Below are 16,946 nucleotides of genomic sequence, written 5' to 3' on the forward strand. Positions count from 1 at the left end.
CCATCCCTTCTCTGCGGGGCTGGCTCTTTTTCTCTCTTTCTCGTTTTCTGTCCCCAAAAGAGGAACATTGACCACTGTTATGAAATTAAATCCGAACGCGTTATGTGGCCCTGTAGGTGCTGGGCTGTCTTTTTCTCTATTCCCTCGCGTCTCATCCCGTGCACACCTTATCTCCGAGTAAAATACAGAAAAATGGTATGTTTCCTTGAGGGTGGGGGAAGAGGCAGGTGCTAAAGTTAGCGTGTCTTCACCTCGGATGGATATTTATCAACCTCGTTCGTTCAAGAAATGTCTTGTCGATGCCTGATCCGATTTCAACACTTGTTTAGTCAAATGGTCGGAGTTTACGACCCCAGGTACAGGGACAGGTATGTGTGTCCCTCTGAGGAGTTCCTCCGGTGCCGCCTGGCCTCGGAGTTACAAATGTTGGTGACGACTGCTCTTACCTGGGTGCAAAGTAGGGGAATTAAAAACTGTCGGGAGAGCAGGAGTAGCTGAATCGTAACACCCTTCAGAGCGAGCAGACTAACCCTGTCATCAGTTTGAAACGAAATACTTACACTTCAGTGGGAAATAATGCATCTCTTCTGTGGTTAGCTTTGCACATGAAGTTTCAGCTAGCTTTAACTTGCTTCCTCGGAAGCTTCTCCTTTCTTGCTGTAGGGCTAAGAGAGTTAAGGTCAGGGGCTTAGGTTAGCTTTAACATGCTTTTCCTCTTTAATCTGTGCGCAGTATATATTGCATAGATCACGTAGGTATATCATTTGAAACAGTGGAATGATTAAAATCACTGATTTTAATTGTGATTTAAGTAATAGTTAATCTTGTTTTGTGTCTATACTGGATAGAAGATGTTAGTTTGCAACTAAATATAGTCTCTCCTGTGAAATAAGCTACTTCTTTTCTAGCAGTAGGAATATAGTAAGTATACCTTACTTTTATTTATTTAGAGCTCATGAGAACCCAAATATACATTTATCTAGTGAATTAGACATGCTAGACATTAAAGCAAGCTTAATACAAGTAAAATACCAAAGTGTTTAGGATAGTGCCTGGAATACAGTTAAAAAAGTGTAGGAAATATCTGGAAATCTGAAAATGTTTTTCCTTTTAAACCAAAGAAATATACTGAATAAAAGCTTGTCTAGTTCATTAATCAATAGTGATTGTTTTTAAGTGTAGTCTTAACAGATTTAGAACTACAAGGTTTTGTAAATTCACATTTTATCTTACTTACTTACAATGAGTGCTTATTTTGAGTTTGGAAAAGGATTGGGTTTTGCTTTTAAATTTCTGAGGGAACAATTTATTGACTAAAACAAACAGAAGTTCTCTGTATATGCAAGAGACTAGTGCTTGTCCCTGCTGCTTAGCCACTGATCTCTATCACACACGCTCAATTTCTTCGAAACTTTAGCAGTAAACTTGTGCTACTTAAACTTTTTAATTTAATGTTGGTGTAATGTCCTAACACAATACACTTATTATGAGCCTAATATCAGCTTTTAAAACAAATCATATTTATACACAATAACTATTTTTAGAATGTATCCAATTTTAAGACTTAAGTCATTGTAAATTACTTAAGAAGGATGCTGCTTTAAATATTTGAAGTTCTCTGAAGCACAAAAATGTCTATTGTTCACCTGAAAGTATGTGTTATTAACAGCTTTTACAGTTTTTAAGTAATTGAGACTTGTAGACTTCAAATATTCCCTTGTCTTTCCCTTCTCAATGCCAACTGAGATTTTTGCTTTTCTCTAACAAATAGAATAGCTAGTATGTGTGCAATCACTGCCCAAGGTATTGTATATCATGGGCAAGTGTATTTGTTCTGGAAACTTAAAAAAAAGAAGCATCTTGGGAATCTTGGAAGACAATTCAGAACCAGACACATTCTAAAATCTGTGAATCATTGTAAATTCATCAAATGAAGAAGGTATTTCCATGTTAATTCTGTATCTTTTTAGCTGTTAATTTTTTATGAGCTTGTGTGAAAGCAGAGGATTGTAAATAAGCTCTAAAGAAACTCAATGTGGTATAACAAATTGATATATTTCATTAGTTTGTATTGTACGCCTCCCTTACATTGATATACTTTAATATGCAGTATTTGTGTTTTCTGCAGTTGTGGTTAAAAGTCCCTTGTGTTTTCACAGTTGTTTCACTGTGGGGAAGACAGAGCCAGACTCTTCTCAGAGACGGGTAGTGGAAGGATGAGAGGCAGCAGGGCACAAGCTGGAACATGGCAAATTCTGATTAGGTAGAAGGGAAAGAAAATTAACGTGAGGGTGGTAAAATACTGGAACAGGTGCCCAGTGAGGTTGTGGGACCTCCATTCTTGGAGGTGTTCAAGACTTAAGTGGGCCCAGCCCTGGGTTGTTGGTGCATGTAAAACTCTGAGTGTGTACATACATCTATGAACAGGATTTTTGACAAAAATTGATGTGCATTTCTGATTTCTTACAGGTTTGTAGCCAGATGTTGTAAATAAAGGATTTTCTTTGTGCTTCATGTTACCTGTTAGATAGGCAAACTGAGAGCCTGTAGAATTTCACATTTGAAATATTAGCCATTGAAGGGGAGGAGGAAGTATACTTTTCCAGACTGAGGAAGAAGTATACTTTACCAGACTGAGGAAGAAGTTTACTTCATTGAATTTGGGGGAAGGTAGAGGGGGAAGCGTAGACGTGACTGTTCTTTTGAGGATGAAGTGCATTCCAGGCTATTCTGAACTGGAACTGTTGAGGTGCGCTTTTTAGATCTTCCCCATGGATGTTTTGAAGATCTGGTATGTCGGTGGTGATGTGGTCGTCCATTCTAGTGGGACACTAAAGAAAACAGGTTTGGTAGGGGCAGTAAATACAAGGTCAGGTTTTAGTCTGTGGGAAATGAATTAATAGTTATTATATAATAATTATTAACCACTAAAATAGGAATAGAGAAACATAACTAGGAATATAGAAATAAAACTAGAAACAGTTCACATTTAATAGGTATATTCATTTCTTTAGCTCTCTTGCACTTCAAAAAATAAAACCGATGTACCGAGGTCTGCCTAAAATTCCAGTCTGAGTTGAGCTCTAGCCTTCTGTCCCTTTCTGAGAAGATCCCATTTTGGAATACACCAGCGTAAGAGGTAACTGTATTTTTTTTTAGTTCTGTTGAGGAAGGAAGGGAAAAGGAAAAGAAGTTGGAATACTCTGAAGTCTGTTAAATTAATAATGAACAGCTTTTTAAATTTTCAGTGTTTTAATATGACATACTCTTGGGTAGACCACAACACAGTCTTTTTTTTTTCCCCCCCCCATGTTTAAAATAGGTTACAATAAACAAAATATGTAAACTTGATTTTTTTTTCTTTTTTTTTTCCCCCTATAGACTACCTCAAATGTAGAAATTCTTGTATGCGGAAGTGATGGGTAAACTATGAAATCAAATTTCAGCTTGATGGGTAGTTATTTTCTGAAAGGAAGTTGAAATGAGAGGGATTCAAATCTAAACTGTTAGAGGTCATCAGTTTACAGCTCTTTAATGGGGTATGTAAAGTGAGCTGGTATTTGCCTGACTTTTTTTATGGTGAGAGGTAAATAATTGCAACACAAGATTAATAGAGGGCACTGGTATACTTTATTTTTTTTCTGCAGAAACAGGCCTGCAGTGCAAATAAGTGAGGATGTTACTGTGCTTCAAACTTAAGTAACGGCTTGAGTGTCAATTTGACAGGATGCTAGCTAGAAAAACAGGGTCAAGACCTGGCAGAGAAGTGAGAGTGTGTTTGTTTGCTCATGTGTCCGTGCACCCGAGTGCTCTTGGTCTGGTTTTTAGAACAAGCAATTTATTTGCTTGGGGCATAAGTTTTTAAAAAGTACTTATTTTGAAAAAGGAAATTAATGCATGCACTAAGACTACTGTTCATGGATAGAGTTCTGGTAGTTCAGTATCTCAGACTCCTGCAGTGTGTCTGATTTTCTGTCTTCAGAAAAGTTTAGAAGATTGAACATTGCTAAGTTAGTTAGGGAGGTGGTAATTTATATTTGAGTGCATGGAAAAATAGAACTGAGAAAACTGTCAACATAACTAACTGCTTTTGGAAAGAACTTCCTCACTTGCCAGAATGTGACTTGTGCCATTTTTTTAATTGCATCTAAAATGTGTTTTACTAACATAAGGATATATTTGACCATGAGCAGTGAGCTGTGTCTAAATTGTTTGCTGTCTTATGGGGTGGGAGGTGGGGTCTGGGTACTGGTATCAGCAGATTCATGGCTCAAGGCTTCACTCTGCAAAGGTGGAATGAAAAAATTGTAATGGTAAAAATGGAGTATGTCTGATACCTCAGATTTTTTTAGAGATGCTCTACTGAACATAGACTCTTGGTTTACTGTGTTAAGAATAAGAAAGGTTTAGGTATTGCTATTTGAGGGGCGCAAAATAACATTGTAGAAAGAAAATACCTTTGGAAATTAATCTGAACTCAGAGGCTTAAGCAGAATTGTTTCCAGTGCAATGCTCACATTTAACTTGATAAGTTGAATCCTAGCTATCCTAGGAAGAGTCGATGTAAGTTACACTATACGAGTTCTGAAAATACTCTTACGTGATCTTGTAGCGTATCACTCAGGTTAATAACCTGTTACTTCCCACCCCCCTTCCTCTGTCAAGTTCCTCTACAAGCTTATCAGGCAATTTCCTCAAAGTATGCCCTGGAGAATCATGACATTAAAAATTCAAACAAAGCATTGCAGGTTGAGCTACTGTTCTTACAATGACTAGCTATGTGGTTGTTAAAATTATTTTAGCGTTTTTCAGGAGCAGTTGTGTCTTCTGTAGTGATTTGATCTAGTTCCCAAATGCTGATTTAATTGGAGAAAAAATTATAAAAACTATCATGTCCATTATATACTAGTAAAAATGCCTATTTTTACAGCTATCCACCTATTTAGGTGGAGACCTGTGTGAGAGGTGTTACAAATCTCCTCCATATTCCTTACCCACTGCTTTAAAAACTTCCCTCCTGATCTTCCTTACAATAAGATCACAGTTAATGTTCCCTTTACTGTGTTTATATATAAATGCAGATAAATGGTGCCCTGAAACCTTAAGGTTGGTTGAAGTCCAACAAGTGTTACTAGCTGTGATGAACCCCAGGTCCTCTACTTCTTCAGCAGACATACTGTAGACCTTAAATCTGTGCATCATACACTGTAGGTTTTTATGATGTTGCATATGGAATGTGTCCATGCATACCTGCTTAGAGAATGTCACTCATCTTTGTTTTTTCTTAAATAATGTGTTTCTGGAATTAATTCCCTACCGAAGCATCTTATATTGGTATTTTATACCTATAAAAAGTCTATAAAAAAATAACATATGAGTAACTTAGCGGCTGGGTCTTCACCAGGAATTCTACTTGAAAGTCTAAAGTGACTTTTTTTTTCTGCCTCAGAAAACTCCTAAACTCTGTTAAACACTAGTGGACAGTTATTTTTATCTGTTAAAAAGCTCTTTATTTTTCATGCTAGCAATCAGAGAGAAAAATTGGAGCTCTATACATGCTTTATTACTGGAAGTGTGTGTTTTGCTTTTTGACATATCTTCTGTTCTTAAGTTAAATGTATTTTATTTTCAGCTCAAGCTTGTGCAGATGTTCTGGCATTAGCCAAAGAAGCTAGAAAGCGAAATCTTGGTCCTCTTCATCCTTCCTTTAATGTGATAAAGATAGTAAGAGATGGACTGATGAGAAATCTTCCAGAAAACGCTCACCAGTTGTCATCGGGCAGACTGTGTATTTCACTCACCAGAGTATCAGATGGTAAAAATGCATTGATATCTAATTTTAACTCTAAAGAAGAAGTTGTCCAGGTATGTTTGACAGCTTTTAAAAGTTTCTATAACCTTAAGTCCATTTAACATCATCCACTGGATTTCTATTTTAAACATTTTAGGATATTGTGACTTTGAATTCATCTTTAATATACTGTCAAGCTTCGTTACACTAATTTCACTTACTAGTTTTCCCAGTCAATGTATCTGCAAACTGTTTTAGTGAGTAGGTGTGAGGGGTCAATCTTAAAAAGGATAAATGCCTTTAAAGTGCAATGTATAAATAAGAATTTTTTTTAAGGTCATGCTTACAAAAGCAGTGATCAAGAAACAGTCAAAAATATCTTTTTGAAGTTCTTCATGTTGGTTACAAAGCTAGTTTAATATGATCCCGGAATGTTGATATTTGTGTCTCTAGTTAGTTACTTTGGTTACTCAGAAAATGCATATCTTGAGTGGATGATCATAAACTTTTCCTTGCTAATTAGCATTTCCAGAAATGGTCTTTTAGTGAGTCTTAGATTTTTTTTTTTTTTAGGTGGAGTGTGGTTACATTCCAAAAAAGAAATGTGGAATATCCACACCGTGTTTAAAATAGTGCTTGATAATAGCTTTTTTCCCCATCTTTTTATTCAAGTGTACTTGATAGAGATTTTTTTGGTTGCTTGATTGGTTGTTGTTGCTAACATCTAAAGATATAAAGATAAATGATCATTTCAATAATAGAATAGTTACCATTTAATTTATATGGTCTCATTTTCCTACAGGCTTTAATCTGTAGTTCATTTGTCCCTATTTATTGTGGCCTAATTCCACCATCATTTAGAGGTGTGGTAAGTGTCTATTGCTAAGATCTAAAAATAGTTCTAGCTATTCTGAAAAAATAATTAAGAGACAATGTATATATGTGTTTTGTTATCCGACTGTAAAATAGATATCTTCATCATAGCTTCTAGTACTGTAGCTGTATGTTACAATTTTTTAAAAAAAGCAGGGAAACACTAAGTATGTGGAAGATGTTACGTATGTTTCTTCACCACTCTGCAAAACACACACATGCTTGAGCTCTTTTAATTACTGCAATCAGCAAGCAAGAATTTTAAGGGGGTATTCGAAGATAGCAAGTGTTTTAAGTATTTAACTTAAGGATAAATATTTATTGAAGAGAGTGATGCTCATTCACCTGTACAAATTTATAGGAAGGGTCACTTACACTTGTTTGTTTAAAAAAAAAAAAATCTTGTAAGCTAGTTTATTGCATATCTTTGTTGTTGCTGTAGGTAGATCTGCCTTAAAACTGGATTAAGTTCCATGTTTGGTTAGATATAAACAAAGCTTTTTAATGTCTTCTGTCATTTGTATTCAGTGTAAGGTTGCTTTTTAAAGGTACAGTGTCAGTGTATTAATCTGTTTTATTTCTTGACAGGAACTGTTGGTTACAAAATCTCTTAATACTTCATGGCTATACTGGGTTTTCTAAAATCCCCCATTAAAGGGGCAACAACTGCAGAAAAGTTAAGAGTTTGTTATAGGTATTCTGATTAACAGGTCTGGAAGCAGACATGCATTTCAAAGCAAGGCAGTGACATTCATGACTTTTTGTTATAGTGTTGTATTAACTTGCATTTGCTTTCCTTCCAACTGTGGTGCTCCTTACAGAAGGAGAGGGGAGGCATATTGAAAGAATCAAAACATCTTTAGCAGTGGTTGATTACAGACTGTTCTCAAGGCAATTTGTAAGTGCTAAAAGGTCAAGGATAGATATGAAATGTATTTTCTTCATGCTGAAATTTAAGCAAAAGTGATTAAAACTGTATAGGGGTTTTTCTTTATCTGTACTTCTAAACCTTGTATGTCTCCTTAAACTCTTCTAGATTAAAGGTGTTATGAAAACAGGACGTTGGACTGAATCCAAGGTTTAGGTGGATCCAGGCTAATCTGGCTATTCAGTTCTTGTCACCAGACAACAATGTTATTTTAAAAGGCTTAGTTCAGAGTACAAAAACATACAAGTGATGCTTTATTTGGACCTATTTTGAGGGAAGGGGAAGGAAGGAATCATTGTATGCTTTTGATCTTTGCAATTATTTTGATACGATTTTAATGCTTAGGAAGCATTTTTCATGTAACTTGGTAAGAATACTGCAGTTACATATGCTTGGCATGACTCCTGTAGGGTTTAAACACAGTAGAATGTCAAGTATGTAAAATTTGTAGCATCTTGCTGTATTTCTGTCTTGGTGCTTCCTGCATGTATACTTTAAAACAAAGACTTCAGGATAACTTTCAATAGGTATGTCTACTTGCCAGTTGTGAAGCTTTTGGGTGTGGTGTGTTTTGTTTGTTTTTTTACCCCTTTCAAATGCAGCAATGGTTTCAGATTAAAAAATTACTAGGGGGCATAGACAGAAACTCCAAATGATTAAAACTGTTTACCTCTGTAGAACAATGACTCAGATGTGTACTTCCACCTTTTAACAATTTCATGAGAGAGCTGCATGCTATGGCTCCTCCTTTGTTGTATTGTACTTTCCACAAAGGACTTGGTGATTGCATATGTACGTTGGTGATTGCATTGTACATCTATAGGAAGTTTGTCAGTGGCTGAGAAAGCTGACAGGTAGGAACAGGCTTCTCTAGAAGAGTATGTTGGATAAATTGCTCTGAGTTGTCCTCTTACTAATTTCTAATTTGTTTCTCAGAATGGTCAGGGACTGACTATTGAGGCAGATGAAATTGATAATCCAGGTTGCTCCTGCTCAAATCACCTGCTGTGTTACATTCAGATATTACAAGGACCTACAGGTTATGTCTGGTGCCTAGTTAGAAAGAAGGAAAATGCAGCCAGTAAACCAGCAAAACTGGTAGTCTTTTGCCACTGTCAGAACAAACTAGCTACAATTGGCCACGCTGGAAAGATGGCTGTTTTGAGTGAGTGGGGGAATTGTCTTTAGCCATAGTAGCTGCTACACTATAGGTTAGTTACCCCAATACAGAACTCTTCAGTTCTTGGATCTTAAAATGTCTAAAATGGTGATGCACTAAAGCTACAGAAATGAGCAATTCAATGTGAAGGAGACACAACCGTAACCTGGAACAGCATCTAAACTTACGCTCAAAGCAGAATAGATATCCATGACTGTTGGCAAGGTTTCTGAAGCATTATCCATTTTTACTTGCAGTTTCTTTATGTCTAAATATTTTTGATGCTTTTATACAAAATTCTAAATTACTAAGAGCAATTTTAAGTTACTCTTATTCTAACTGAATGGTTTGTTATTACAGAACTTGACCTTTGAAGTGTAGAGCTATTCTTTTGCTCGTATTCATTCTAAAGAACTACCCTGGTAGTTCTTTGGTTGTTCCTGTCCTTTGAGGAAGAGGAGACAGCTGCACTACTTTTTCTCTGCACGTTGCGTAGGATTATGATCTTTAAAATGGACTTACTTTTTCTTAAATGTGCAGAAAAATCCCTAATAGAATACTCTTAGGCTATCTGCAGAACTTGGAATGGTTTTTAACTGGCATTAGAGGACAAAGCATGCTGCTCAAAATGTTTAGCCTGGGAGCATAGGCAGAGACTGCTCTGTTAGTCTTAAATGCTATTTAATTCTTGCATGGCAAATCTGCTAGTTAGAAATTTTCAGCTTTTGAGACTTCTTATTTTTGTTCATTTTTGTAGCGCTATGTGGATGGAGGAATCAGTGACAACTTACCTCACTATGAATCAAAGAATACCATCACAGTTTCGCCTTTTGCTGGGGAGTGTGATATCTGTCCAAAGGGGAATTCTGCCAACTTTCATGAAATGAATGTGACCAACACCAGCATTCAGCTCAGTTTGGGGAACCTTTATCGTTTAACACAAGCGCTCTTTCCACCAGAACCGAAGGTAACTCACTGCATTCATGTAGTTACTAGAACTATAAAAGCCATGCTTTTGCAGAAACCTACAGGAATCTTAGCATTTCATTTAGCCATATAAACTTTTCTGGTGACATTTCTCTTGTTTCTGTTCTTTTCATAGTTTGTCTTCATTCTCCTTATTTTTGATCTCTCTCAGACTAAAAATGTATGTCCTGCTGTTGGCTTTCAATATTTATTTGGGAATTAGCACAGGATTCTACCATAAAATCAACATTGGTAAATTAATAACTGTCAGTTTGTAGTCCTTTCATGTTTACCTGCTAACCAGGTGCTTCAGAATTGTTTCTGTTCTTTTCATAGTTTGTCTTCATTCTCCTTATTTTTGATCTCTCTCAGACTAAAAATGTATGTCCTGCTGTTGGCTTTCAATATTTATTTGGGAATTAGCACAGGATTCTACCATAAAATCAACATTGGTAAATTAATAACTGTCAGTTTGTAGTCCTTTCATGTTTACCTGCTAACCAGGTGCTTCAGAATTTAGAAGCTCTAAAGCTTCGTGGATTCGTGAAGTTTTCCACTAATACTTCATGCAGACAAGTTGCCTTTAAACTTTGCTAAGCACTGTTAATTGCAGATCTGATGGGGGAAATGCTCTTGAATTGCTGTTGTGGAAGCTGAAAAAATGAAAACTGACTTTGCCAATCGGCTTGGGATATACGACAGAGAAGTAATGTTCCTGACGGCTATAGATACTTTTTTTTTTTAATTGAGGGCTTTTTGACCTCTTGAAGAAAAATGTTAAGTTCTACTTATGTAGGCTTTAATTTGATTTTTTTTTTTTTTTTTTGTCCAGGACTACTGTGTAGGTGAGCTGGTGTTGCATCTGGTGAAAGATGTTTTCATATGGAAGACTAAGTCTGAGTTTGAGCATGAAAATTGCACAGCTGACTTTTTTTGTAGTTTGGGGAAGTGGGAAGCACTGAGAGGGAAGGAGGGGAATTGGCATATTCCAAGCCACCCTGTTTCATTGCATCTGCTGACAGGCTAGTCAAAGAAACAAAAGGGGAAGAAATTCTTGCAAACTGTTAGAATGGTGTCCTTTTAGGTGAATGATTTGGTGCATCTGTAATAGGTGAAAGATAAGTTCATGTATGCGTGATCATGTGTGCATCATCACAGTAGGCACATTAGCCTGAATCTGTTGAATTATAACAATTGTTAATGTAGATTTTTCTTACACGAATGGAGGGTGGATGGAAGTGGCTTTTCATTCTGCAAACTGTTGATCTTGAGTTGAATCTCCTTTTGTCTGACTCATTTACCCTATGCTTGCAGGTATTAGGAGAGATCTGTGAGCAAGGATATTCAGATGCTCTTAAATTCTTGAGAGAGAATGGTATGTTACACTTGTGGATAATTATTGATGATGTGGTCTTAACCTGAGTTTAAAAAAAAAAAAGTGAGGGGGTTGTATGTAGTTAAGAAAAGACCAAGTCTTTGAGGTTTTTGAAGGGATCACGATAAGTTTAGTTCTTGTAGAAATCACATAGTTGTAGTAACTATTCACCTGAGGTAAGTTGTGCTGCTACACAGAAATTGAACTTTCGAGGTTTTGTCAAATTTGTGTGAAGTGAATGTTAAGGTATTGTTAAGTGAAATTACCAAAGAATTCAAACTAGGGAAATCATATTACTAGTTTCTTTTGTGTTAGTCGTGAAGGATAGAAATAGGCTATTGTTTCCCACTCCTGTGAAACCTGTATCTTGTCATCACCTCCTCTCTGCTATCATCCAAATTAACTTCTAGGTAAAGCCTCATAGTCCAGAACCAGGAGCTGGTAACAAGAATATAAACTCAGTCACAGACAAATCCTTAGTCTGTATCATGAAAGACTTTAGAAGATGATGGCTTGTAATGTAGCAGTTGTTGGGACCCAGATAAGTTTAGGAAGAAGAATTGAAAGTTGCTCTGCTGTACTCCTAGAATTCTAATAATATATTTTATGTTAGTAAATATTCTGCACACTGTTCTGCACACTTTGAGATAAACAAGTTCATGCCAATATCAAGTTACTGTCTTTAAGTTAACCATGTGTTAAATATGGCTAGCCCCTGTAGTCTTTGGATGCAGAGGTAAATTGGTACTGGGTCGGATTAGAGGAATAGAAACTGAAATGTGATGTTTGCACAGATAGTACCAGCTGCAGTATTGTAATGCAGTCATAGATTGATATGCTCACTGCTTATACTCTGTTATAACAAAACATTCAATATTCAAGTTTTCTTGGAACAATTTTCCTCACTGTTAAAATGTCATGGTTCTGCTTAAGAGTTTGATTTGTCTAGTACTATTATTAAATACTTAATGAGAGTCCTGCTTTATATCTTTTACCAAATGATTAAAAGCACAAGATATACAAAGAGCCTATAATTTGTGGTTGTCTGTGCTAAGATGGGTTCTGTTGCTGTACTGCACCCGTGAGTTTCCTGTGTGCATGTTTCCACCTGACACTAATATCTGAGACTCATTGCAGCTCTTCCTTGGTGTCTTTCCCCCACATCCTTTGTGTAGTACACTGTTGTCCTCCTTTTCATACTACTGATCTTGTGATCTTTGTTCTTATTCTATCATAGGTTTGTCTTGCTTCAAGCTTAATCAGTGATAACCTTTCCAAACTCATTCATTATGCATCTCCTCTCTTGCTATTTCAACTGTAGGATTGAATTTTTCCCCCATCTGCAACACTCCAGACAACTTTTTTTTTTTCTTCCTAAGCTCACTGTATAATCTTTTGACATTTGTCTTTTAGGAGTAATTGTAAGTAGGATACAGATTCTGTTGTATGTAGGTATGGATCCTAGTCAAATTTGGTAGTCTTTACATATATATATAATATATAAACTTTATAATGATTTTCTGGAAACCAAGTATAAACACCCTTCTTGTATTTTTTGCTTTGTGCTCATTATCTAGTGCTTGTTTCTAAGGTAATTATCAGTGCTATTTCTTAATTGTCACCAGTTTTCCAAGGCAACCAGTGTTGATTTAGATCTGTACTTTGGGTATATATTAAAACAATTGTGTACCCTACTTGCTTTGCTTCTCCACCCTGTTGTCGCAATGCCTCAAAGTACTCAGGTAATGATAGCTGCCATGTCAAATTTCCCAAATGTCTGATGTGTTTTAGGTGTTTTCTTTCAAATAACTATTAAATCAGTTTTCCTTCTGTTGTTTAAATAATTTGCTCTCTTGCTGGAAAACATCTTTGGTAAATGACTGTATGTTTCCAGTACCATTTCAGTTAATTGTTCACTTTTCCCTTTTCTTTAGAACCTGTTTTAAAGTAAGACCTAAACCTGCAAAAGAGTATTCACCAATGTGATTAAACATCTGTGGGATTATAAGAGCGAGTGTATTTGACATTGGGTAGATAATGTTCCCTCAGGATAGGCCTTTTTACAGATACACAGACAACAGGTACTGTACAGGTACTCTGAAGACTGGTGGATCAAGCCTAAGTGGACGCTCTTGACTCTTTCAGGTATTCTGAATGACTCCATTTATATCCACTTGTCCTTCACAAAAAGAAATCCTCATGAGGCTGCACAACACATTGACCATATGAAGAAAAAAAAATTGACAGAAAATAATAGAGTAGAAACTTTGAAAATGGAACTACTTAATGACCAGCTGAAGCAAAATCCATGGCCTTTGGAGAAGAGCATATTTGAGAGTCTACCTCCTAGGCTTCGTAAAGGTACATGCTTCAGACTGTTTCCTGTAACTTTGGATGACAAACTTGGATTTATTTTTTTCCTCTGCGTACTCTTAAAATTTGCATAAGATGCTTTTTATTTAATCGTATAACTGCCTGTGATATTAGAGACTAGCTCAACCCAAGAAAAAGCCTTTAAATATTTTTTAAATGTGGACATATACATTTTGGTTTAGCTACAGAAATAAGGCTGAAGCAGGAGGAAGGAGCTACTTTCAACAATGCAGAGTCATGAACTGAATTCTTACTTGGTTTTGGATGAACTTTGTATGTGCACAGCATTTTTGTATTTCACACCAGAGTTGAACCTCAAATCCAAACACTGGTTTATCCCCATCTTATTTTTAAAACCCGACTTCTGTAGATTTCTAGTTCTCTGGCTTTCCTGTCTTTTTAATAAGCTGGTGATAGACCAAAACCACTTCTCATCTTTCTTTAATCTGTAACTTCTACCTAGTTTTTTTTGTGGATGCTGATTGGTATTTTCAAGATCTGAAAGTTGTGATCCCAGTGACCTAGGAGAAGAAAATTTGAAGTGTGATACTTCTTACAAGTGTATGTAACAACTGGAATATGTGGAGCTCTAGAATTTAAACAAACTCCTTAAAGTTACAGAGTCTCTAACAAGACAGGAATGCTATCTAAAATACATAAGTATTTTTGGGGAGGTGAACTTTACATTCTCTTATTCTAAATTAATTCTTAGACTTGTTGCTTAGAAGTTCTGGGTAATGCCTTTTGTCCCTCTGATACGAGTGTCTGTTTCGATATTTTAAAATATCATAGAGAAGGCTTATGGTAAGAGTGCCTTGAAATTAATTCTTTCATTTTCTATCTGAGCCTTATTCAGTAACACTTGATAGCGTTGACTGAAAATTACCGACCTTTGAGCAAATTATTTAAACTGTTTTCAAATAGTCTAATATCTTTTTCAAAAATAATTATTCTTAAGCACTGCAGGAAGCTTGTAAAGAACAGAATGGATTCTGCGCTCAGTTCTCTAAACTCTTCCCGATGCGGATTATATCCTATCTGATGCTACCATATACACTACCAGTGGAGTCCGCTTACTCCGTTGCTTTACGGTAAGGAACTTTAATGAACCATTTTAGAGTTATAATACTTTTGGAGGTTTATTCACTGAGAGCTTATTCAGTGTTGTAGGCATTTCGGTACTCTGGAATTCAAGTGGTAACTGTCCAAAGACCATTATTTCTACCTCCATATGCATCCTGCCAAAGCCTCTATAGTCTAAGGCTAGGTAAATAAACATATTAAGATTCCTGAACAGTTTACTCTTATTACTAGTAGCTGTCTTGTAACTACTCAAAAGAAGCACCCTTAATTGTTTTCCAGGAACATTCTTTATTACCATTACTATATTCTGCAGTGGTATTTGAACTCTATCCAGATAGTTCTTGTGCTTTAGCTTCTTTCTGAAGTCAGGAGTGAGACCTAGTGTTTACTTGCCATATAAATTTTCTTACTAGGTTTGCTTAGGTTGCCTGAAAGTTGTACTCTTGAAACAGAGCTTAATTTTATAAGTTTTTCAATTCTCATAAAGGAAGAATTATGCTAAATAAATGCACCATGAACCCTAAGCTTTATGCTTGCTTAAGAGAATTCCAGTCCTTAGCAGACCACCTCCATAGCAGAGGTGTCATTGCTATCTTTAGAAAGTACTTGAAAAATCAAATGTTCTGTAAATAGAACCACACAGAACTCCAGTAAAATATTTTGGTTTTTTACCACTTAATGTGGCACTTCTGTGCCATTTTTTTGGTGGATGGGAAGGAAGCAAGTTTCAACAGAATTTTACATGGGTTTTTACCCCTCATCCCCCTCTGGTATAACTGACTTCTGTTAAGAGAATTATAAGGTAAAAAATACATTTGTGACATTGTTCTGTTTCTGCCTTCTATTTCTTCTTCCATTATGCTTTTTTTTTTGTTCTTCCTTCCACCTAACTTTAAACTGACCTAAAGTTCCTACTACAAAGAAAGAGGTATTGGAGACAGGAGTATTTTGCAAGTTTCCTCAATGTTGGTCAGAGGGTGTGGAATGCACATACTGGTCAGCCACTCAGCATAGATGAGAGATACAGTGGTCTGTGCTGCCCCTCTTCTTAGCTTGTAGAAAAGGGATGAGTGGGCTAGATAGGAGTTCAGGGAGGTTGGGAAGAACTGAAGACCTTGATGGGGAAATTAACTTGGGGAGAATGAAAGCTGTGTTATTTTGTTGGATGTTGGACCTGGTATGTAAAAATATAATGCAGATTAGATCTAGTGTTTACAAAACAACTGTATTTTCCTTTTTGTTGTAGGTTAGTAAACTGGTTTCCTGACATGCCTGCTGATGTTCGATGGATGCAAGAACAGCTTTGGCGGATTGCTAGTACAGTTTATTCCCAGGCTAAAAGCAAGCTGTTCTGTACATCCAGGTAAAGTGGAATGCTGCTGCATGTAAATGATGCATTTTTAGAAATTCTCTCTCTCTCTTTGTCAGAGCTTCAAGTGCTAATAAGCTTTCCTGTTAAAACTGGAGTTAATAATTTTCTCAAAGCTAACGCAAAACAGTTCTCACTCTTTCTAGTCCTTAGTGTTGTTTCTTAAGTATGTTTTTCTGGTGCTTCTTGTTTGTAACTGATCAATGACTGCTACATATTGTAGATGAAGAGGTGTTGCCTGTTGGTAGGCTTATGCTTTTTGGGAAGAGGGGTGGGTTATGGAGCAGGCATTGGACTGAGAACAGAGGCGTCGTTTCTTTTCTGCTCCACAGTAGCTGGAGCAATCAGGAAGAGGAGGAAAAGGTTGCTCAAGATATTCTAGATCAGGTGTAGCACATAGGAACTGGAAAACATTGGGAGAAAGACTGGACTCTTAGGAGTCTGGACAGGAAAGGTTGTAAGAGTTAAAAAGTAGACAAATATGAAGGACAGTCTTGTAAGATAGTTGGGAAGAATTAAAATAAGACACATATGGCAAATTTTTAGGAACCTCTATTTCTGTGGAAGAGGAACCTTTACTCTAACCGGGTTGTAACTAGGTTCATTATGCTTCTTTTACCAAGCTGGTGTGAGACTTATCCTTTCAGATTTTTACTTCTGTTAAACTTCGTAGCACTATGTGTATGGAGGAATCGGTGATAACTCCCCTCAGTATAAATCTAAGAATGCCATTACTGTTTCACTTCTTGTTGGGGACTGTATTTGCCCAAGGACATCTGCAAACTTTCACAAAATTAATATGACCAATATTCATTTTAGATTTTCCTGCTAAGAAGTGAACTTGTTGCTGGAACAGGGAGTTGCACAGCCATGTCAGAGTAGAATCGTTCAATAGTTTGGGTTGGAAGGGACCTTTAAAGGTCATCTAGTCCAACCCCCTGCAATGAGCAGGGACATCTTCAACTAGATCAGGTTGCTCAGAGGCCCCTCCAAGGCCCCCTGACCTTCAGTGTTGCCAGGGATGGGGCA

General features: G+C 36.6%; 1 protein-coding gene across 1 annotated transcript; it reads left to right on the forward strand.

The window, feature by feature from the left end:
• Positions 1–333: 333 nt before the first annotated feature.
• On the forward strand, positions 334–15,911 carry LOC104614711 (patatin-like phospholipase domain-containing protein 2; the record flags this gene model as incomplete). The annotated part of the gene is made up of 8 exons (XM_010283946.1): positions 334–457; positions 5,612–5,865; positions 6,594–6,659; positions 9,509–9,718; positions 11,032–11,092; positions 13,238–13,453; positions 14,424–14,556; positions 15,795–15,911. Coding segments are annotated over exons 1-8 (1,181 nt in total), but the record flags the coding sequence as incomplete, so codon positions are not given.
• Positions 15,912–16,946: the final 1,035 nt, after the last annotated feature.

Source organism: Phaethon lepturus, unplaced genomic scaffold, assembly GCF_000687285.1.
Source record: "Phaethon lepturus isolate BGI_N335 unplaced genomic scaffold, ASM68728v1 scaffold3013, whole genome shotgun sequence".
In the NCBI taxonomy this organism is placed as follows: domain Eukaryota; kingdom Metazoa; phylum Chordata; class Aves; order Phaethontiformes; family Phaethontidae; genus Phaethon; species Phaethon lepturus.